General features: G+C 43.0%; 1 protein-coding gene across 1 annotated transcript; it reads left to right on the top strand.

The window, feature by feature from the left end:
• The first annotated feature begins 1,028 nt into the window (after window positions 1-1,028).
• On the top strand, window positions 1,029-23,363 carry LOC311122521 (long-chain fatty acid transport protein 2-like). Its single transcript, XM_084196861.1, has 10 exons — window positions 1,029-1,653; window positions 6,599-6,808; window positions 11,608-11,766; window positions 14,170-14,294; window positions 14,875-15,069; window positions 15,522-15,612; window positions 16,344-16,542; window positions 16,789-16,886; window positions 17,320-17,450; window positions 20,512-23,363. Exons 1-10 carry the CDS (start codon window positions 1,176-1,178, stop codon window positions 20,686-20,688), a joined length of 1,863 nt encoding a protein of 620 aa, XP_084052987.1. The 5' UTR covers window positions 1,029-1,175; the 3' UTR covers window positions 20,689-23,363.
• The last annotated feature ends 1,050 nt before the right edge of the window (window positions 23,364-24,413 follow it).

The raw sequence follows: 24,413 nt of genomic DNA, 5'->3' as shown, positions 1-24,413 counted from the left end.
TCAGGCTCTACTAAGCTAATGTCTACTGAATCAGGCTCTACTAAGTTACTGTCTACTGAATCAGGCTCTACTAAGCTACTGTCTACTGAATCAGGCTCTACTAAGCTAATGTCTACTGAATCAGGCTCTACTAAGTTACTGTCTACTGAATCAGGCTCTACTAAGCTACTGTCTACTGAATCAGGCTCTACTAAGCTACTGTCTACTGAATCAGGCTCTACTAAGCTACTGTCTACTGAATCAGGCTCTACTAGGCTACTGTCTACTGAATCAGGCTCTACTAGGCTACTGTCTACTGAATCAGGCTCTACTAGGCTACTGTCTACTGAATCAGGCTCTACTAGGCTACTTTACTGTCTACTGAATCAGGCTCTACTAGGCTACTTTACTGTCTACTGAATCAGGCTCTACTAGGCTACTGTCTACTGAATCAGGCTCTACTAGGTTACTCTGTCTACTGAATCAGGCTCTACTAAGCTACTGTCTACTGAATCAGGCTCTACTAAGCTACTGTCTACTGAATCAGGCTCTACTAGGTTACTCTGTCTACTGAATCAGGCTCTACTAGGTTACTGTCTACTGAATCAGGCTCTATTAGGTTACTTTCCTGTCTACAACAACATTTGTACACATGGCACAATGAATGTTAGCTCACAACTCAAGGGTTCCTTTCACAAGGGTCTTTCATAAGTCTTATCCAATCAGTGAAGAACTAATGGTTGGGTGATGTTCCCGCCCACTAGTCTCACTCTAAGGTTGTTGCAGGGCTTTGGTTGCCATATGCTTTCTGTATTGAATGAAGTTTGTAAATGGTCTTTCCAGCTGCTTGCCAAGAACAGACAATCACTTTATATATCAATGAATATCAGCTATTATTTTAATTTGAGCCATAGGTACATAATTCTTTATCATATCAGAGACCTGATTTTTTTTGTTCATGTGAAATATCAGTTAAATGTAAATGTTCAAAAGCTCGATCTGGCAACCCACAGGGGGAGGAACATGGGAGAAAATGTACCCCGCCCACTGTACTAAGGCTGCTTGTAATGCGAGGTCGGGTTTTTGGAATGAACTTTGCCACCCATTTGTTACTTTATAACATTCCGTTTTTTGGAGGTAGGTCTACAACCTTTTAATTCTCAGCGGCAAAAGCGTCTATAACCCGCAGCTACAAGATGTACATTTGGTTTACAATCATAGCCGGATTGGCTATTTTGCCTTTTCTTCTGAAAACGTTATTCGATCCATACTTTGGCCAAGACTGTTCATATATGTTCAAAACAATCAAACTTGGAATCAGGCTGCGAAAATACAAAAAGAAAAATCCTTTCTATAGCATTTTGGACTGCTTTTTGGACACGGTGAAGAAACACCCGAATAAAACTTTCCTGCATTTTGAGGGGACATCACATTCTTACATCGAGGTGGATAAACTGAGTAACAAGGTTGCAAGAGCATTGAAGACTCACGCCAATCTAAAAGAGGGGGACACGGTAGCTCTCTTTATGGGGAACGAACCCTCTTACGCGTGGATTTGGCTGGGCCTGGCCAAACTGGGCTGTGCAACCGCTCTGCTCAACTTCAACATAAGGTCAAAATCTCTGCTACACTGTTTCTCATGCTGTGGGGCCAAAGTGATCATCGCAGCTGCAGGTGAGGATTCCACTATTCATCCGTTTAAACATCAGTTTCAATGGGGGACTTTTATTTTGAAGGCGAACGTCCGATTCCACTATTGTTTGCTCACGCTGTTGCTCACGATACACACACGTAGGTAAGGTTAGGTTCGGTTTGTCACTAGTAACCACAGCCACAAAGTCATAATTATATGGCTTAACCCCGCATATTTCTACATTTTCGCTTATAAAAAATCTTATTTTAAACCTAACATTACCACACTGTTAACCTTATGAATAACCTGAAATTAAGACAAAAAAAATGATAACCCATTTTTACGATATAGCCAATTTAACTAGTGAAAACCTTAAGGTTGGGGGGCATGTGTTTCTATACGACTAGGCCCTAGTCTAAGGGTAGGACTAGAGTATAGCTTTCAAAACCCCTAAACAGCTATCCTTATACTAGTGTGTTACATTAGTAAGACTCCGAAATGTGTTTGCCATAGTGATACCCGGGTCAGCTGCTTGTTCACCAATACCCGCTCGCAATGGTTAATAACCCATACACAACCGCCTGACTATTTTATTTTTCTAGGCAAGGCAGTTAAGAACAAATTCTTATTTACAATGACAGTCTACCCCAGCCAAACCCGGACGACGCTGGGCCAATTGTGCGCCGCCCTATGGGACTCCCAATCACGGCCGGTTGTGATACAACCTGGAATCGACGCCTCAAGCACTGAGAAATTGCCTTAGAAAGTGCCTTAGACCGCTGCGCCACTCGGGAGCCCACTGAGTCAGACTAAATGTGATAAGGTGAAAATCTGATGGCCTAACCCGCTAATATAACATAACATAATATATAACATATATAACGTGGTCCTCTGTAGCTCAGCTGGTAGAGCACGGCGCTTGTAACGCCTGGGTAGTGGGTTCGATCCCCGGGACCACCCATACACGAAAATGTATGCACGCATGACTGTAAGTCGCTTTGGATAAAAGCGTCTGCTAAATGACATATTATTATTATTATTATATAGAAAATGCGCCGTGCTATAGTCAAAGACGGCGGAGCGAGTTTTTGACAAGGGGTGCAGGATTTTTTTTTGCCTGATTTAGATGTGTTTCTGCTTATAATTTCCGACATTTGTGTAGGCTATTTGTTAGTCAACTTCTCTTCTGTCATCATTATACAGTATGTTGCCCTAGAACACTAAATAAACCCTTGTTCACCAGATTAAAATAATTAATGATTCAATCTAGTTGTCATCCGTAACGTTTTCTGTCATCTTTCGCCGAGAAATATGGTTAGGGACCGGGGAGAAAATGCAATAACATAAAAAACCGGTAAAGATTTTTCTGTGCAAAATTTCCAAATTACATCAGTTTAACCGGTTGTAGTGGAATAGAAAGATTTAAAAATCACCCAACATGTTTCTGATACATTTTCAGTTCGGCTTGGATGCATATTTTATGTGGTTAAAATACTATCAGCTTTTAAAGATAGCGCCTCAACTACAGACAGTATCTGAGCATTCACATTCTCAAGATGCTGAAATATATCATATTTCTCCGCTCCTGTTCCCGAGTCAACATTTTTCTTACATTTGGTGTATAATTTTACTACAATAAATGCTTAATTCTGCAGGAGTTAATATTAAGGCTATGTGAGAGGTTACAGACATAAGGTCAGTGTCCAGATTTCAGTTTCCATTTAACCCATCTGAACAGAAGGCTACAGTTCCCTTGAACTTCCCTATTCGAAGTCCCCATCTTGTGACTGTCAAATTTGTATAGTGCCTCACAATCATCACACATAACAGCTATCATCCTCTTTTACCACTTCACCAAATCTTTCCCAAACATTACTGTTCTGACCCTCCCTTCTATAACATTAGACTACTGTTCTGACCCTCCCTTCTATAACATTAGACTACTGTTCTGACCCTCCCTTCTATAACATTAGACTACTGTTCTGACCCTCCCTTCTATAACATTAGACTACTGTTCTGACCCTCCCTTCTATAACATTAGACTACTGTTCTGACCCTCCCTTCTATAACATTAGACTACTGTTCTGACCCTCCCTTCTATAACATTAGACTACTGTTCTGACCCTCCCTTCTATAACATTAGACTACTGTTCTGACCCTCCCTTCTACATTTTACATTTTAGTCATTTAGCAGACGCTCTTATCCAGAGCGACTTACAGTTAGTGAATACATTTTTTTTATTTTTTTTCATACTGGTCCCCCGTGGGAATCGAACCCACAACCCTGGCGTTGCAAACGCCATGCTCTATCAACTGAGCTACATCCCTGCCGGCCATTCCCTCCCCTACCCTGGACAACGCTAGGCCAATTGTGCGCTGCCCATGAGTCTCCCGGTCGCGGCCGGCTGTGACAGAGCCTGGATTCGAACCAGGATCTCTAGTGGCACAGCTAGCACTGCGATGCAGTGCCTTAGACCACTGCGCCATAACATTAGACTACTGTTCTGACCCTCCCTTCTATAACATCAGACTACTGTTCTGACCCTCCCTTCTATAACATTAGACTACTGTTCTGACCCTCCCTTCTATAACATTAGACTACTGTTCTGACCCTCCCTTCTATAACATTAGACTACTGTTCTGACCCTCCCTTCTATAACATTAGACTACTGTTCTGACCCTGCCTTCTATAACATTAGACTACTGTTCTGACCCTCCCTTCTATAACATCAGACTACTGTTCTGACCCTCCCTTCTATAACATTAGACTACTGTTCTGACCCTCCCTTCTATAACATTAGACTACTGTTCTGACCCTCCCTTCTATAACATTAGACTACTGTTCTGACCCTCCCTTCTATAACATTAGACTACTGTTCTGACCCTGCCTTCTATAACATTAGACTACTGTTCTGACCCTCCCTTCTATAACATCAGACTACTGTTCTGACCCTCCCTTCTATAACATTAGACTACTGTTCTGACCCTCCCTTCTATAACATTAGACTACTGTTCTGACCCTCCCTTCTATAACATTAGACTACTGTTCTGACCCTCCCTTCTATAACATCAGACTACTGTTCTGGCCCCTCCCTTCTATAACATTAGACTACTGTTCTGACCCTCCCTTCTATAACATCAGACTACTGTTCTGACCCTCCCTTCTATAACATTAGACTACTGTTCTGACCCTCCCTTCTATAACATCAGACTACTGTTCTGACCCTCCCTTCTATAACATTAGACTACTGTTCTGACCCTCCCTTCTATAACATTAGACTACTGTTCTGAACCTCCCTTCTATAACATCAGACTACTGTTCTGACCCTCCCTTCTATAACATTAGACTACTGTTCTGACCCTCCCTTCTATAACATCAGACTACTGTTCTGACCCTCCCTTCTATAACTTTAGACTACTGTTCTGACCCTCCCTTCTATAACATTAGACTACTGTTCTGACCCTCCCTTCTATAACATTAGACTACTGTTCTGACCCTCCCTTCTATAACATTAGACTACTGTTCTGACCCTCCCTTCTATAACATTAGACTACTGTTCTGACCCTCCCTTCTATAACATTAGACTACTGTTCTGACCCTCCCTTCTATAACATTAGACTACTGTTCTGACCCTCCCTTCTATAACATCAGACTACTGTTCTGACCCTCCCTTCTATAACATTAGACTACTGTTCTGACCCTCCCTTCTATAACATCAGACTACTGTTCTGACCCTCCCTTCTATAACATCAGACTACTGTTCTGACCCTCCCTTCTCTTTATCTTCAACTCTCCATTTTGCAGCTTTTCTCTTATTGAATTAAACTCAGACATTGTCCTTTTTGCCTCCATGGATTGAAGTAAACTTTTTCTGCCCGTTCTAACAACAAGAGGGTTTTGTGTTGGAGCCTATTTCTTCCTATTCAACAAATAAGAGGTAGACCTACTTTGTTTGACAGACAAAATGATAGTCTACTATCCATAGATTTTGTCATCCAATTCCTTCAGTCACCACCATGCACTCCTAAAATGGACAATGCCAGGGAAAGATGTGACTCTGATGCCTGTTGGGATATGAGGGTGAACTGCATACCTAAAGGCTCTGGTCTGTGATATGAGTGAGGGTGAACTGCATACCTAAAGGCTCTGGTCTGTGATATGAGTGAGGGTGAACTGCATACCTAAAGGCTCTGGTCTGTCCTAGGAGTGAGGGTGAACTGCATACCTAAAGGCTCTGGTCTGTGATAGGAGTGAGGGTGAACTGCATACCTAAAGGCTCTGGTCTGTGATATGAGTGAGGGTGAACTGCATACCTAAAGGCTCTGGTCTGTGATATGAGTGAGGGTGAACTGCATACCTAAAGGCTCTGGTCTGTGATATGAGTGAGGGTGAACTGCATACCTAAAGGCTCTGGTCTGTCCTAGGAGTGAGGGTGAACTGCATACTTAAAGGCTCTGGTCTGTGATATGAGTGAGGGTGAACTGCATACTTAAAGGCTCTGGTCTGTGATAGGAGTGAGGGTGAACTGCATACCTAAAGGCTCTGGTCTGTGATATGAGTGAGGGTAAATGGTAGGCATGTCCTCTGCTATCCACTTTATGTTTTAACTATTATTTTGGGTATAGTGGAGGGTCACTTTTTTTTTTCTTTTTTTTGTTCAGAGCGGTCCGGCTTTCTCCAGGTATCCCTCATTATAAGTAACGTACAGTCCCTGAGGCCCTGAAGCTCAGGCGTTCACTCTAATGCCAGATATCCTAAAAGAATGAAAGAAAAACCTCAATGTAGCCTATATATAAATTGCACAAGAATGAAACATTTATTGATGTTTTAAGGCATTGTTTTCTCTTTATTCAACCCGCCCGCAACCCAACCGCCCTTCAGCCAGTTGGGGAACCCTGCTCTAAGGAGTTGAGAGTAATGTCACCTGTCTGTCTCTCTGTGTGTGTGTCTCTCTGTCTCCCTCTCTCCCTCCCTCTCTCCTACAGAGCTGAAGGAGGCAGTGGAGGAGGTTCTCCCTACACTAAAACAGCAGGGTATCTCTGTATACCTCCTGTCAGAGGAGTGCAGTGTAGAAGGCATCAACCCCCTCTCAGAACATATCACCCAGGCCTCAGACGGACCCCTGTCAGCTGACCTCAGGGCCAACATCACCATCAAGAGCCCTGCACTCTACATCTACACCTCAGGAACCACTGGTAAGCCCCTCAGTCCTCCTCTACACCTCAGGAACCACTGGTAAACCCCTCAGTCCTCCTCTACACCTCAGGAACCACTGGTAAGCCCCTCAGTCCTCCTCTACACCTCAGGAACCACTGTTAAGCCCCTCAGTCCTCCTCTACATCTCAGGAACCACTGGTAAGCACCTCAGTCCTCTTCCACACCTCAGGAACCACTGGTAAGCCCCTCAGTCCTCCTCTACACCTCAGGAACCACTGGTAAGCCCCTCAGTCCTCCTCTACACCTCAGGAACCACTGTTAAGCCCCTCAGTCCTCCTCTACATCTCAGGAACCACTGGTAAGCACCTCAGTCCTCTTCCACACCTCAGGAACCACTGGTAAGCCCCTCAGTCCTCCTCTACACCTCAGGAACCACTGGTAAGCCCCTCAGTCCTCCTCTACACCTCAGGAACCACTGGTAAGCCCCTCAGTCCTCTTCCGCACCGCAGGAACCACTGGTAAGCCCCTCAGTCCTCCTCTACACCTCAGGAACCACTGGTAAGCCCCTCAGTCCTCCTCTACACCTCAGGAACCACTGTTAAGCCCCTCAGTCCTCCTCTACATCTCAGGAACCACTGGTAAGCACCTCAGTCCTCTTCCACACCTCAGGAACCACTGGTAAGCCCCTCAGTCCTCCTCTACACCTCAGGAACCACTGGTAAACCCCTCAGTCCTCCTCTACACCTCAGGAACCACTGTTAAGCCCCTCAGTCCTCCTCTACATCTCAGGAACCACTGGTAAGCACCTCAGTCCTCTTCCACACCTCAGGAACCACTGGTAAGCCCCTCAGTCCTCCTCTACACCTCAGGAACCACTGGTAAGCCCCTCAGTCCTCCTCTACACCTCAGGAACCACTGGTAAGCCCCTCAGTCCTCTTCCGCACCGCAGGAACCACTGGTAAGCCCCTCAGTCCTCTTCCGCACCGCAGGAACCACTGGTAAACCCCTCCGTCCTCCTCTACACCTCAGGAACCACTGGTAGACACCTATCAGCTACCTTAGTAAAGAAGACCGGGGCCTCTTCCAGAAACAAGCTGGGAGCTAGGACTGGAAGGGCCTAGGGCTGGAAGGGGATAGGGCTGGAAGGGGCTAGGGCTGGAAGGGGATAGGACTGGAAGGGGCTAGGACTGGAAGGGGCTAGGACTGGAAGGGGCTAGGACTGGAAGGGCCTAGGGCTGGAAGGGGCTAGGACTGGAAGGGCCTAGGGCTGGAAGGGGATAGGACTGGAAGGGGCTAGGACTGGAAGGGGCTAGGACTGGAAGGGCCTAGGGCTGGAAGGGGCTAGGACTGGAAGGGCCTAGGGCTGGAAGGGGATAGGACTGGAAGGGGCTAGGGCTGGAAGGGGATAGGGCTGGAAGGGCCTAGGGCTGGAAGGTGCTAGGGCTGGAGGGGGCTAGGGCTGGAAGGGGATAGGACTGGAAGGGGCTAGGACTGGAAGGGGCTAGGGCTGGAAGGGGATAGGGCTGGAAGGGGCTAGGGCTGGAAGGGGATAGGGCTGGAAGGGGCTAGGACTGGAAGGGGCTAGGGCTGGAGGGGGCTAGGGCTGGAAGGGGATAGGACTGGAAGAACCTAGGGCTGGAAGGGAATAGGGCTGGAAGGACCTAGGGCTGGAAGGACATAGGACTGGAAGGGGCTAGGGCTGGAAGGGGCTAGGACTGGAAGGGGCTAGGACTGGAAGGGGCTAGGACTGGACTAGGACTGGAAGGGGCTAGGACTGGAAGGGGCTAGGACTGGAAGGGGCTAGGACTGGAAGGGGCTAGGACTGGAAGGGGCTAGGGCTGGAAGGGGCTAGGACTGGAAGGGGATAGGGCTGGAAGGGGCTAGGACTGGAAGGGGCTAGGACTGGAAGGGGCTAGGACTGGACTAGGACTGGAAGGGGCTAGGACTGGAAGGGGCTAGGACTGGAAGGGGCTAGGACTGGAAGGGGCTAGGACTGGAAGGGGCTAGGGCTGGAAGGGGCTAGGACTGGAAGGGGCTAGGACTGGAAGGGGCTAGGGCTGGAAGGGGCTAGGACTGGACTAGGACTGGAAGGGGCTAGGACTGGAAGGGGCTAGGACTGGAAGGGGCTAGGACTGGAAGGGGCTAGGACTGGAAGGGGCTAGCACTGGAAGGGGCTAGGGCTGGAAGGGGATAGGGCTGGAAGGGGCTAGGGCTGGAAGGGGCTAGGGCTGGAAGGGGCTAGGACTGGAAGGGGCTAGGACTGGAAGGGGCTAGCACTGGAAGGGGCTAGGGCTGGAAGGGGATAGGGCTGGAAGGGGCTAGGACTGGAAGGGGCTAGGGCTGGAAGGGGCTAGGACTGGAAGGGGCTAGGACTGGAAGGGGCTAGGACTGGAAGGGGCTAGGACTGGAAGGGGCTAGGGCTGGAAGGGGCTAGGACTGGACTAGGACTGGAAGGGGCTAGGGCTGGAAGGGGCTAGGGCTGGAAGGGGATAGGGCTGGAAGGGGCTAGGACTGGAAGGGGCTAGGGCTGGAAGGGGCTAGGACTGGAAGGGCCTAGGACTGGAAGAGGCTAGGGCTGGAAGGGGCTAGGGCTGGAAGGGGCTAGGGCTGGAAGGGATAGGGCTGGAAGGGGATAGGGCTGGAAGGGGCTAGGGCTGGAAGGGGTTAGGGCTGGAAGGGGATAGGGCTGGAAGGGGCTAGGGCTGGAAGGGGCTAGGGCTGGAAGGGATAGGGCTGGAAGGGGATAGGGCTGGAAGGGGATAGGGCTTGAAGGGGCTAGGGCTGGTTTCTTTAAGGGGCTCCTAGTCCCCTAATAGATCAATTTGGATGTAAATCTGAAATTACTTTTTTTCTCATATTGCTTATACCTATTGAAACTTTTCCTGGGGGTAGGATTTGTTATGCATACGTCATTCAATGCACTGTGTCTATTGTCTATAGATAACCACTGTCCTGTCTGACTGTAGGTCTACCTATTGTCTATAGATAATCAACTGTCCTGTCTGACTGTAGGTCTTCCTATTGTCTATAGATAACCACTGTCCTGTCTGACTGTAGGTCTACCTATTGTCTATAGATAACCACTGTCCTGTCTGACTGTAGGTCTACCTATTGTCTATAGATAACCACTGTCCTGTCTGACTGTAGGTCTACCTATTGTCTATAGATAACCCACTGTCCTGTCTGACTGTAGGTCTACCTATTGTCTATAGATAACCACTGTCCTGTCTGACTGTAGGTCTACCTATTGTCTATAGATAACCACTGTCCTGTCTGACTGTAGGTCTACCTATTGTCTATAGATAACCCACTGTCCTGTCTGACTGTAGGTCTACCTATTGTCTATAGATAACCCACTGTCCTGTCTGACTGTAGGTCTACCTATTGTCTATATATAACCTACTGTCCTGTCTGACTGTAGGTCTACCTATTGTCTATAGATAACCACTGTCCTGTCTGACTAGATCTACCTATTGTCTATAGATAACCACTGTCCTGTCTGACTGTAGGTCTACCTATTGTCTATAGATAACCACTGTCCTCCTGTCTGACTGTAGGTCTTCCTATTGTCTATAGATAACCCACTGTCCTGTCTGACTGTAGGTCTTCCTATTGTCTATAGATAACCCACTGTCCTGTCTGACTGTAGGTCTACCTATTGTCTATAGATAACCACTGTCCTGTCTGACTGTAGGTCTTCCTATTGTCTATAGATAACCACTGTCCTGTCTGACTGTAGGTCTACCTATTGTCTATAGATAACCCACTGTCCTGTCTGACTGTAGGTCTACCTATTTTCTATAGATAACCCACTGTCCTGTCTGACTGTAGGTCTTCCTATTGTCTATAGATAACCCACTGTCCTGTCTGACTGTAGGTCTACCTATTGTCTATAGATAACCCACTGTCCTGTCTGACTGTAGGTCTACCTATTGTCTATATATAACCTACTGTCCTGTCTGACTGTAGGTCTACCTATTGTCTATAGATAACCACTGTCCTGTCTGACTGTAGGTCTACCTATTGTCTATAGATAACCCACTGTCCTGTCTGACTATAGGTCTACCTATTTTCTATAGATAACCCACTGTCCTGTCTGACTGTAGGTCTACCTATTGTCTATAGATAACCCACTGTCCTGTCTGACTGTAGGTCTTCCTATTGTCTATAGATAACCCACCGTCCTGTCTGACTGTAGGTCTACCTATTGTCTATAGATAACCCACTGTCCTGTCTGACTGTAGGTCTTCCTATTTTCTATAGATAACCACTGTCCTGTCTGACTGTAGGTCTACCTATTGTCTATAGATAACCCACTGTCCTGTCTGACTGTAGGTCTACCTATTGTCTATAGATAACCCACTGTCCTGTCTGACTGTAGGTCTACCTATTGTCTATAGATAACCACTGTCCTGTCTGACTGTAGGTCTACCTATTGTCTATAGATAACCACTGTCCTGTCTGACTGTAGGTCTTCCTATTGTCTATAGATAACCCACTGTCCTGTCTGACTGTAGGTCTACCTATTGTCTATAGATAACCCACTGTCCTGTCTGACTGTAGGTCTACCTATTGTCTATAGATAACCACTGTCCTGTCTGACTGTAGGTCTACCTATTGTCTATAGATAACCCACTGTCCTGTCTGACTGTAGGTCTACCTATTGTCTATAGATAACCCACTGTCCTGTCTGACTGTAGGTCTACCTATTGTCTATAGATAACCACTGTCCTGTCTGACTGTAGGTCTACCTATTGTCTATAGATAACCCACTGTCCTGTCTGACTGTAGGTCTTCCTATTGTCTATAGATAACCCACTGTCCTGTCTGACTGTAGGTCTACCTAAAGCGGCTCTGGTGACCCAGGAGAGGTTGTGGACTGCGTCCTTTATCCAAGCCATCTCAGGAGTGACATCCGAGGATGTATTCTATATCAACCTGCCCCTCTATCACAGCGCCGGCTTCCTCATCGGACTTACCGGGGCCATCGAGAGGGGTAATGTTATGACTCTTATTTTGAAATGCTAGGGATGAGTGTTGGAAGTTGGTGCAAGCTGTGCTATACACACTGTGGTGCAAGACATCAGATTCTGTTTATTCAACATGTCAATGTGTTTTGTATCTGTCCCTCCTCAAATAAACAATACAGAAATGAGTCATACGTAGTACATTTCAGAGCAGGTTGAGTATACTGCATGCTGAATGAAACCATTAGAGACATTAGTAGTTTTCACACTCATACATTCAACATAGGTGGACGATGTGTATTGTGTTGCAATATTGTGTATTGTGTTGCAATATTGTGTATTGTGTTGCTATATTGTTTTGTGTTGCAATATTGTGTATTGTGTTGCTATATTGTATTATGTTGCTATATTGTTTTGTGTTGCAATATTGTGTATTGTGTTGCAATATTGTGTATTGTGTTGCAATATTGTGTATTGTGTTGCTATATTGTTTTGTGTTGCAATATTGTGTTGCAATAGTGTGTATTGTGTTGAAATAGTGTGTATTGTGTTGCAATATTATGTATTGTGTATTGTGTTGCAATATTATGTATTGTGTTGCAATATTGTGTATTGTGTTGCTATATTGTTTTGTGTTGCTATATTGTTTTGTTGCAATATTGTGTATTGTGTTGCAATATTGTGTATTGTGTTGCTGTATTGTGTTGCAATATTGTGTATTGTGTTGCTATATTGTTTTGTGTTGCAATATTGTCTATTGTGTTGCTATATTGTGTATTGTGTTGCAATATTATGTATTGTGTTGCAATATTGTGTATTGTGTTGCTATATTGTTTTGTGTTGCAATATTGTGTATTGTGTTGCAATATTATGTATTGTGTTGCTATATTGTTTTGTGTTGCAATATTGTGTATTGTGTTGCTATATTGTTTTGTGTTGCAATATTGTGTATTGTGTTGCTATATTGTTTTGTGTTGCAATATTGTGTATTGTGTTGCAATTGTGTGTATTGTGTTGCAATATTATGTATTGTGTTGCAATATTATGTATTGTGTTGCAATAGTATGTATTGTGTTGCAATAGTGTGTATTGTGTTGCAATAGTGTGTATTGTGTTGCTATATTGTATTATGTTGCTATATTGTTTTGTGTTGCAATATTGTGTATTGTGTTGCAATATTGTGTATTGTGTTGCTGTATTGTGTTGCAATATTGTGTATTGTGTTGCTATATTGTTTTGTGTTGCAATATTGTCTATTGTGTTGCTATATTGTGTATTGTGTTGCAATATTGTGTTGCAATATTGTGTATTGTGTTGCAATATTGTGTATTGTGTTGCAATAGTGTGTATTGTGTTGCAATAGTGTGTATTGTCTATTGTGTTGCTATATTATGTATTGTGTTGCAATATTGTGTTGCAATATTGTGTATTGTGTTGCAATATTGTGTATTGTGTTGCAATAGTGTGTATTGTGTTGCAATATTGTGTATTGTGTTGCTATATTGTATTGTGTTGCTATATTGTTTTGTGTTGCAATAGTGTGTATTGTGTTGCAATAGTGTGTATTGTGTTGCAATATTGTATTGTATTGCGTATTGCGTATTGCGTATTATGTGTTGCGTATTGTATATTATGTATTATGTATTGCGTATTGTATAGTGTGTATTGTATATTATGTATTGCGTATTGTATATTATGTATTGCGTATTATGTATTGTATATTATGTATTGCGTATTATGTATTGTATATTATGTATTGTATATTATGTATTATGTATTGCGTATTGAATATTATGTATTGCGTATTGTATATTATGTATTGCGTATTGTATATTATGTATTGTATATTATGTATTGTATATTATGTATTATGTATTGTGTATTGTATATTATGTATTGCGTATTGTATATTATGTATTGCGTATTGCGTATTGTATATTATGTATTGCGTATTGCGTATTGTATATTATGTATTGCGTATTGCGTATTGTATATTATGTATTGCGTATTGCGTATTGTATATTATGTATTGCGTATTGCGTATTGTATATTATGTATTATGTATTGCGTATTGTATATTATGTATTGCGTATTGTATATTATGATTATGTTTTGGGTATTGTATATGTATTATGTATGATGTATTGCATATTGTGTGTTATGTATTGCGTATTGTATATTATGTATTGTATATTATGTATTATGTATTGCGTATTGTATATTATGTATTATGTATTGCGTATTGTATATTATGTATTGTATATTATGTATTATGTATTGCGTATTGTAAATTATGTATTGCGGTGCACGGTGAAAAGATGACTTTGCTCTACTTTTAGATAATGTCTGAACAAGATGGTGTTAGTCAGAAATGTACCTAAGGATATATTATTAAATAGCCAATCTGTGGCATCATCTGTCTCCTATACCAGGCATAACAGTTGTCCTGAGGAGAAAGTTTTCAGCGTCTCAGTTCTGGGAGGACTGTAGGAAACATAACGTAACGGTGATGCAGTACATCGGAGAGACCATGAGATACCTCTGCAACACTCCCACGGTAAAGGACACCTCGTCTAGGACACCGGTTCTGTGTAGCTCAGTTGGTACAGCATGGCGTATGCAACGCCATGGTTGTGGGTTCGATTCCCACGGGTGACCAGTACGGAAATGTATGCACTCACTAACTGTAAGTTGCTCTGGATAAGTGCGTCTGCTAAATGACAAATGTAAAATGTAAACGTCTAGTCAAGACACACTGAGAGTAATGGAAATTGATAAATGTATGTCACATAAAGAATGTTACAAAGGAGTCAGTCCATAATAATATATCATATATGCCACTTGGCAGATGCTTTTATCCAAAGCGATTCACAGTACAGTGAGTCAGTACATACGTTTTTAGTATGTGTAGTGACTCCAGCATAATGCTGTATCACTACAGTTTTTATTTTAAAGTTACAGCCACCTTATTGCCGTAGGGCGACCTAGCAAAGTTAAATTTAACGGCTTTTAATTGGAGAAAAAAAAAATATATTCGAAACGGTTCACCACCCTGTAACTGATATTTTCTGAACACCCGCTGTCTGTTGAGTAGAAGATAAAATCACAAATCGATCTTCGTCGCGTTCTATTTCCAGAAAGACAACGAGAAGGACCACAAAGTGCGGATCGCCATCGGCAACGGGGTCCGTTCAGACATCTGGACAGAGTTTCTGAATCGTTTTGGAGACATAGCTGTCAGGGAACTGTACGCTGCCACTGAGGGCAACATTGGCTTCATCAACTACACCAGTAAGATAGGAGTGGTAGGACGAATCAACTTTCTCCACAGGGTAGGTAGTGATCTGACCGTTGCCCCCGCACATTGACTCCGTACCGGTACTCCCTGTATATAGCCTCCCTACTGTTATTTTATTTTACTGCTGCACTTTAAATATTTGTTATTTTTATTCTTATCTATTATTTTACTTAACACTATTATTTTTTCTTCTTCTTAAAACGTATTATAAAACGTATTATTTAGTGTTACTTTTTTTTACTTTAGATTATTTAGCAAATATTTCCTCACTCTGCATTGTTGGTTAAGGGCTTGTAAGTAAGCATTTCACCTGTTGTATTCGGCGCATGTGGCAAATAACATTTGATTTGATCTGACCTCTTAACACAATTAAACCAGGATAACTACACATGGATCACATAAATTAAAATCAGTACCCTGATGTGTAAATGATGTGCCTCCCAAACAGAAAATATATATGTTTTTGTAATTGTGTTTCACTTTCAGAGACTGTTCCCCTATACTTTGATCAAATTTGACATTGAGAAGGAGGAACCTGTTAGGAACTCCAAGGGTCTGTGTATCCAAGCAACCAAAGGTACCTTTTTATTTCTGTTGACCTTTTACCCCACTGACTAGAAAATGTGTCTAGCGTTGGACACTCAGTTTGTTTATAAATACGATGTCTATCAAAGTTCCATTAGTTCAGGTAAACTCTGACATGGATTGGGTCCAAGTCATTGCTTCATATTGTTGACAGAACAACGTTGGGAAAGGGGTGAATTTGGGAACAGCGTCATGTTGCAACTGCTTTCTCTATAGGGCCATAGTTTCTTCACTGCATTTGATTTGTGTTGACCTTTCCCCTATTTACCTACCAACTGTGAACGTTCTAGCTTTGGACACTGTGTGTTTTATGATACAAGCGTTTCGCTACACCCGCTATAACATCTGCCAAACAAGCGTATGTGACAAATAAAATTAGATTTTGATATGATGTGTATCAAAGTTCCTTTTGGTTTGGGGAGACTCTGACATGGATTGGGTCCAAGTCATTGCTTCATATTGATGGACAGAACAACGTTGGGGTAAAGTATGACCCAATGTCATCTTTGCAAATAAGAACCTGGAGCCATGTGTGTCAAGCGTCTCAATAGGACTGCTTTAGGATCAGTTTTTAGATCACAATGCATACGTTTGTATTTACGGGGGGGGGTGCTAATCCCAGATCAGTTATCCTACTCTTAGTCACTTGACACACAGTTCTTTAAAAAATATATTGGGAGCAGCATCATCATTATCCTGATCTTCCTTTTTCTTTTTTTTTAGGTGAGACTGGACTTTTGGTTGGAAAGATAACCAAGATATCTCCCTTTGTTGGTTATGCTGGTAACGAACAACAGACAGAGAAGAAGAGACTGAGAGACGTTTTACAGAAAGGTGACCTGTACTTCAACACTGGAGACCTGCTGAGGATCGATGAACAAAACTTTGTACAGTTTCAGGACCGTGTTGGTGACACTTTCAGGTAGGCAATACGGATGCCAAAATTCCCAGGTTTTCCAGAAATCCCAGTTGGAAAATCAGGAGGAAATAACCAGGAAATCCGGAATCCTACAACCAGGAATTCTGGAAAAATCTGGGAATTTTGGTAAAGTTATCAGAATTTTGCAACCCTACACAGTATGTCACTCAGGGTTCGAATTACACATCTCTTGGGGCTGCCAAACATCTCTTGGGGTTGACCAACATGGAAATATTTTTGTTATTTCAGGTGGAAAGGCGAGAATGTTGCGACAACCGAAGTGGCTGATATCCTCACAATGGTGGACTGCATCAAGGAGGCTAATGTATATGGTGTGAAAGTTGAAGGTAAATAATTATCTATATGGTCAGATTTAGGATGTTAACAGCTACTACTAAGTTATAGGTTATTACTTACAACGTTATTATAGGTTACTATAAGAAGTGTGTTTCCTGTCAAACAAATATAGGGCTTACAGTTGATGTAAATTATAAACGTTTTAGTTTATAGGGTTGGTATGCATTGAAATACAGTAGATTTGGCTCTAGATATGTTAGCCATTCAGTAGTAGGAGACTATATAAAATGAAAGACAATAGACTACTCATCCATACACATACAATAGACTTCTCATCACCCTCTTTCACCAGTCTGAGGATGCGTCCCAAATAGCACACTATTCCCTAAATAGCACACTACTTTTGGCAAGGGCCCATAGGGCTCTGTGTGCCCTATATAGGGTGCCATTTTGGAATGTAGTCTGAAAAACGTGTCTCTCCAGGTCACGAGGGGAGGATTGGAATGGCTGCCGTGAAGTTAGAAGAAGGGGAAGAGTTTGACGGCGCCAACACCTTCAGCCAAGTAGCCAACTACCTCCCTGCTTACGCAAGACCGCGCTTCATTAGAATACAGGTGAGCTTACCATTTGTCACATTTTTAATCATGTTTAAAGTGAGCTTTGTATCCGTTTGTTATCATGATTTAATCAGTATAACTATCAAGCTATTCTACTATTGGAGTGTTCTTGTAACACCTCTGTCATTCAAGTTGAAAAATCTGTTGTCTTGAAGTATATTCAGCTCTTAAAATATACTTGTATACTGTATTATACAATTCCTTCAGAAAGTATTCATACCCCTTGACTTATTCCACATTTTGTTACGTTACAGCCTTATTCTAAAATTGATTAAATAAATACCCCATAATGACAAAGCGTAAACAGGTTTTTAGACATTTTTTGGCAGCGATTACAGCCTGGAGTCTTCTTGGGTATGACGCTACAAGCTTGGCACACCTGTATTTGGGGAGTTTCTCCCATTCTTCTCTGCAGATCCTCTCAAGCTCTGTCAGGTTGGATGGGGAGCGTTGCTGCACAGCTATTTTCAGGTCTCTCCAGAGATGTTCGATCGGGTTCAAGTCCAGGCTCTGGCTGGGCCACTCAAGGACATTCAGAGACTTGTCCCGAAGCCACTCCTGCGTTGTCTTGGCTGTGTGCTTAGGGTCGTCGTCCTGTTGGAAGGTGAACCTTCACCCCAGTCTGAGGTCCTGAGTGCTCTGGAGCAGGTTTTCATCAAGGATCTCTCTGTACTTTGCTCCATTCATCTTTGCCTCGATCCTGACTAGTCTCCCAGTCCCTGCAGCTGAAAAACATCCCCACAGCATGATGCTGCCACCACCATGCTTCACCGTAGGGATGGTGCCAGGTTTCCTCCAGATGTGACGCTTGGCATTCAGGCCAAAGAGTTCAATCTTGGTTTCATCAGACCAGAGAGTCTTGTTTCTCATGGTCTGAGAGTCCTTTAGGTGCCTTTTGGCAAACTCCAAGCGGGCTGTCATGTGCCTTTTACTGAGGAATGGCTTCCGTCTGGCCACTCTACCATAAAGGCCTGATTGGTGGAGCGCTGCAGAGATGGTTGTCCTTCTGGAAGGTTCTCCCATCTCCACAGAGGAACTCTGGAGCTTTCTCAGAGTGACCACCGGGTCACTCTGACAATCGGGGGAGAAGGGCCTTGGTCAGGGAGGTGACCAAGAACCCAATGGTCACCCTGGCAGAGCTCCAGAGTTCCTCTGTGGAGATGGGAGAACCTTCAATAAACTCAATATTAGGAAATGTTCTTAATGTTTTGTACACTCAATATGTGTGTGTATGTACAGTTGAAGTCGGAAGTTTACATACACTTAGGTTGGAGTCATTAAAACTCGATTTTCAACCACTCCACACATTTCTTGTTAACAAACCTATAGTTTTGGCAAGTTGGTTAGGACATCTACTTTGTGCATTTTTCTAACAATTGTTAACAGACAGATTATTTCACTTATAATTCAGTTCGTAGAGCATGGCATTTGCAACGCCAGGGTTGTGGGTTCGTTTCCCACGGGGGGTATGAAATAAATAAATAAGTAATGTATGCACTAACTGTAAGTCGCTCTGGATAAGAGCGTCTGCTAAATGACTAAAATGTAAATGTAAATGTATCACAATTCCAGTGGGTCAGAGGTTTACATACACTAAGTTGACTGTGCCTTTAAACTGCTTGGAAAATTCCAGAAAATGATGTCATGGCTTTAGAAGCTTCTGATAGGCTAATTGACATCATTTGAGTCAATTGGAGGTGTACCTGTGGATGTATTTTAAGGCCTACCTTCAAACTGTGCCTCTTTGCTTGACATCATGGGAAAATCAAAACAAATCAGTCAAGACCTCAGAAAAAAAATTGTAGACCTCAACAAGTCTGGTTCATCCTTGGGAGCAATTTCCAAATGCCTGAAGGTACCACGTTCATCTGTATAAACAATAGTACCCAAGTATAAACACCATGGGACCACGCAGCCGTCATACCGCTCAGGAAGGAGACGCGTTCTGTCTCCTAGAGATGAACGTACTTTGGTGCGAAAAGTGCAAATCAATCCCAGAACAACAGCAAAGGACCAATTTGAAGATGCTGGAGGAAACAGGTACAAAAGTATCTATATCCACAGTAAAATGAGTCCTATATCGACATAACCTGAAAGGCCACTCAGCAAGGAAGAAGCCACTGCTCCAAAACTGCCATAAAAAAAGCCAGACTAAAGTTTTCAACTGCACATATGGGGACAAAGATCGTACTTTTTGGAGAAATGTCCTCTGGTCTGATGAAACAAAAATAGAACTGTTTGGCCATAATGACCATCGTTATGTTTGGAGGAAAAAGGGGGTTGCTTGCGAGCCGAAGAACATCATCCCAAACGTGAAGAACGGGGGTGGCAGCATCATGCTGTGGGGGTGCTTTGCTGCAAGAGGGACTGGTGCACTTCACAAAATAGATGGCATCATGAGGAAGGAAAATTATGTGGATATATTGAAGCAACATCTCAAGACATCAGTCAGGAAGTTAAAACTTGGTCGCAAATGGGTCTTCCAAATGGACAATGACCCCAAGCATACTTCCAAAGTTGTGGCAAAATGGCTTAAGGACAACAAAGTCAAGGTATTGGAGTGGCCATCACAAAGCCCTGACCTCAATCCTATAGAAAATGTGTGGGCAGAACTGAAAAAGCGTGTGCGAGCAAGGAGGCCTACAAACCTGACTCAGTTACATCAGCTCTGTCAGGAGCAATGGGCCAAAATTCACCCAACTTATTGTGGGAAGCTTGTGGAAGTTACCCGAAACGTTTGACCCAAGTTAAACAACTTAAAGGCAATGCTACCAAATACTAATTGAGTGTATGTAAACTTCTGACCCACTGGAAATGTGATGAAAGAAATAAAAGCTGAAATAAATCATTCTCTATACTATTATTCTGACATTTCACATTCTTAAAATAAAGTGGTGATCCTAACTGAACTAAGACAGGGAATATTTACTAGGATTAAATGTCAGGAATTGTGAACAACTGAGTTTGAATGTATTTGGCTAAGGTGTATGTAAACTTCCGACTTCAACTGTATATTCTTAAAATACTCTTCAATATATTCTTATGTATAACACTTTAGAGCTCTTTCGAGATGACGGGAACATTTAAGATGAAGAAAGTGACGTTGGTGGAAGAGGGCTTCAACCCAGCTGCGGTCCAAGATCCTCTGTACTTCCTAGATCCAGCTAAGAAAACATACGTACCACTCACCGAAGAGATATACTCCTCCATAAACACCAGAGAAATTAAGTTATAAAATCAAAAATGGGATTTGGAAAAAAAATCATGGTCGCTAATTAATGTACAAAAAAAATCTGCTTTAATTATTAAATGTCTAATGTTAAGACCTGGGTTCAAATACTATTTGATAATTTCATATACTTTTTCTCTGTGCATTGAGCTTGCTTGGGGTTAATGGAGCAATAGAATAGTCCTGAATGATATCCAATAGCATTTGGAGCCAGGTCTGCTGTAATGTTGCATGTATCAAATCAAATCAAATTTTATTGGTCACATGCGCCGAATACAACAGGTGCAGACATTACAGTGAAATGCTTACTTACAGCCCTTATGTAGTATGTTATCAGATTACACAGGGAATAGTATTGTATAACACTGTAGTATAATGATTCTGTAGACTAACCACTAGCTAATCTCGGGGATAGATTGATATAGTTATATTTTGTAACAAACCCTGATCATGTTTAAAATGATGTATTTTTGTCTTAACAAGACTTGACGTTGTTTACAGTTATACATTATATTGTAGAGGGTACCACCATCTGAAGGTGCTTGAAAACAAACATGATATTTTGATGTGCAGAATATTGATTGTACTTTTTTTTAAAATGGTTAATAACACTTTTATGAACCCAAATAATGTCCTTGTCTTCTTCCTATGCTAGATTGTAGGAGGGCACTATAAAACGGATTTATGATATCAGGGCTCTATTCAATCCGTATCGCAGAAGTTCAGCGTTACAGCGTGATTTGAAATTTAAAAGGTCATGCTCCCGCGTTAGCGGAGACTGCATTCATGGTAAACGCTGCATAAGTCGGCGCAATTGGAAATTACCTTCAAAGTAATATTGCACAATCTGTAACGCTTCAGCGATACAGATAGAATAGAGCCTTTTAATCTTAAGTACTGTGTCGTCAATACTGTAGTTCTGTGCTTTAATAGGTTGTAGGTTGCAGACCAGTGTTTTTGATACAGTGCAGGTATGTAACTACAATAGCCATAAGCTAGTGGAATATGAGATTGGTGTTTAAAGGAAGGCTGGTCATAGATCACTTTGACTGCTTTGGCGTTTGCAAGAGCACATTGTCAAGCCAAAGTTTATTCATTTTTTTTGTTTGTTTTAAAACTAGTTTGACATGCCAATGAGTGACATGGAGTTGGTATGATAGCACAAACCGACTGGCACTCAGGCGAGGCCAAAGTAGTGGCATATAGTGTTTTCCCCTTTACTGTCGCAATAGGGATCGAATCAACTCAATATTAGCCACTTTCAATGCAACATACCGAAACAAAGCTACGCAAGAGATTTGGAACGGCCAGGCCTTTTGGGATTTTTTACGCGCTTCAGCACTCGGCGGCCCCGTTCTGTGAGCTTGTGTGGCCTACCACTTCACGGCTGAGCCGTTGTTGCTCCTAGACGTTTCCACTTCCAAGCACTTACAGTTGACCGGGGCAGCTCTAGCAGGGCAGAAATTTGACTTGTTGCAAAGCTGGCATCCCTATGACGGCGCCACGTTGAAAGTCACTGAGCTCTTCAGTAAGGCCATTCTACTGCCAATGTTTGTCTATGGAGATTGCATGGCTGTGTGTTTCGATTGTATACACCTGTCAGCAACGGGTGTGGCTGAAATAGCTTAATCCACTAATTTGAAGGGGTGTCCATATACTTTTGGCCATGTAGTGTATATTTGCAACTACTTTGGTCTGGCTTGAGTGCTAGTCGGTTTGTGCTATAATAATAATATAATAATATGCCATTTAGCAGACGCTTTTATCCAAAACGACTTAGTCATGTGTGCATACATTTTTGTGTATGGGTGGTCCCGGGGATCGAACCCACTACCTTGGCGTTACAAGCGCCGTGCTCTACCAGCTGAGCTACAGAGGACCACAGCTATCATACCAACTCCATGTCACTCATTGTCATGTCAAACTAGTTTTAAACAAAACAAAAAAAGAATAAACTTTGGCTTGACAATGACTGCTTTGGAGTTGGCAAGAGCACAGAGTGATCTAGGGCCAGACTCACCGTGGCCTTCCTTTAAACCAATCTCATATTCCACTAGTTTATGGCTGTTGTAGTTACATATCTCAGACTGCCCATCTTAATCTTTTCTTTTTATTGGCCAGTCTGAGATATGGCTTTTTTTCTTTGCAACTCTGCCTAGAAGGTCAGCATCCCAGAGTCGCCTCTTCACTGTTGACATTGAGACTGGTGTTTTGCGGGTACTATTTAATGAAGCTGCCAGTTGAGGACCTGTGAGGCGCCTGTTTCTCAAACTAGACACTCTAATGTATTTGTCCTCTTGCTCAGTTGTGCACCGGGGCCTCCCACTCCTCTTTCTATTCTGGTTAGTGCCAGTTTGTTATTTTAATGGATAAAAAAAAATAGATTTTCTTTCAAAAACAAGGACATTTCTAAAGTGACCCCAAACTTTTGAACAGTAGTGTACATGCACTGTATCAAAACACTGGTCCGCAACCTACAACCTATTAAAAAGCACAGAACTACAGTATTGACGACACAGTACTTAGATTAAAGGCTCTATTCAATCTGTATCGCTGAAGCGTACTCTACACAGACCGATGCGGCAGTGTTGTATTTTGAGACAGGCTTGAATAAGTAGCCAATAGGCAGAGGGTAGTAATTTGTCTGATTCTCTGTAATAAAGGTTTGGGAATAATAATGATTTTTATTTTCTAACGCGGTTTCTTGCATCAAACACAACATTTTCAGTCACCTCCTTTTCTGAAGGACCAGTGGATAATTAGGTTAATGCCGATAGAACAGCTTTTCCATGTTAAAAATGTTATGGGATGCATTTTCTCCATTGTTTTTGATGGTAGGCCACTCTGGTAGGCCTACATTATGATCAAATAGCCACAGTAGCCTACTTGGCCACTGTTAAAACTGTAACTTAAAGCGGGTACAGCCTCAGTGTTCACAGGAAACGCGTGCTGGAAGTTGCACAGAATGTTAAAAGTTTGAGCTCAGCAGACCTGAAATTTGCTCAATGGCAAAACAATTTTTAGGGAACATTGGTTACAGTTGATATGAGAAAATCAGTTATTTGAAATACACTGCTCAAAAAAATAAAGGGAACACTTAAACAACACAATGTAACTCCAAGTCAATCACACTTCTGTGAAATCAAACTGTCCACTTAGGAAGCAACACTGATTGACAATAAATTGCACATGCTGTTGTGCAAATGGAATAGACAACAGGTGGAAATTATAGGCAATTAGCAAGACACCCCCAATAAAGGACTGGTTTTGCAGGTGGTGACTACAGACCACTTCTCAGTTCCTATGCTTCCTGGCTGATGTTTTGGTCACTTTTGAATGCTGGCGGTGCTTTCACTCCAGTGGTAGCATGAGACGGAGTCTACAACCCACACAAGTGGCTCAGGTAGTGCAGCTCATCCAGGATGGCACATCAATGCGAGCTGTGGCAAGAAGGTTTGCTGTGTCTGTCAGCGTAGTGTCCAGAGCATGGAGGCGCTACCAGGAGACAGGCCAGTACATCAGGAGACGTGGAGGAGGCCGTAGGAGGGTAACAACCCAGCAGCAGGACTGCTACCTCCGCCTTTGTGCAAGGAGGAGCAGGAGGAGCACTGCCTGAGCCCTGCAAAATGACCTCCAGCAGGCCACAAATGTGCATGTGTCTGCTCAAACGGTCAGAAACAGACTCCATGAGGGTGGTATGAGGGCCCGACGTCCACAGGTGGGGGTTGTGC

This window comes from Coregonus lavaretus (assembly GCF_964263955.1).
Source record: "Coregonus lavaretus genome assembly, contig: HAP1_SCAFFOLD_438, whole genome shotgun sequence".
Lineage (NCBI taxonomy): Eukaryota > Metazoa > Chordata > Actinopteri > Salmoniformes > Salmonidae > Coregonus > Coregonus lavaretus.
This window is presented reverse-complemented; position numbering and strand designations above follow the sequence as displayed.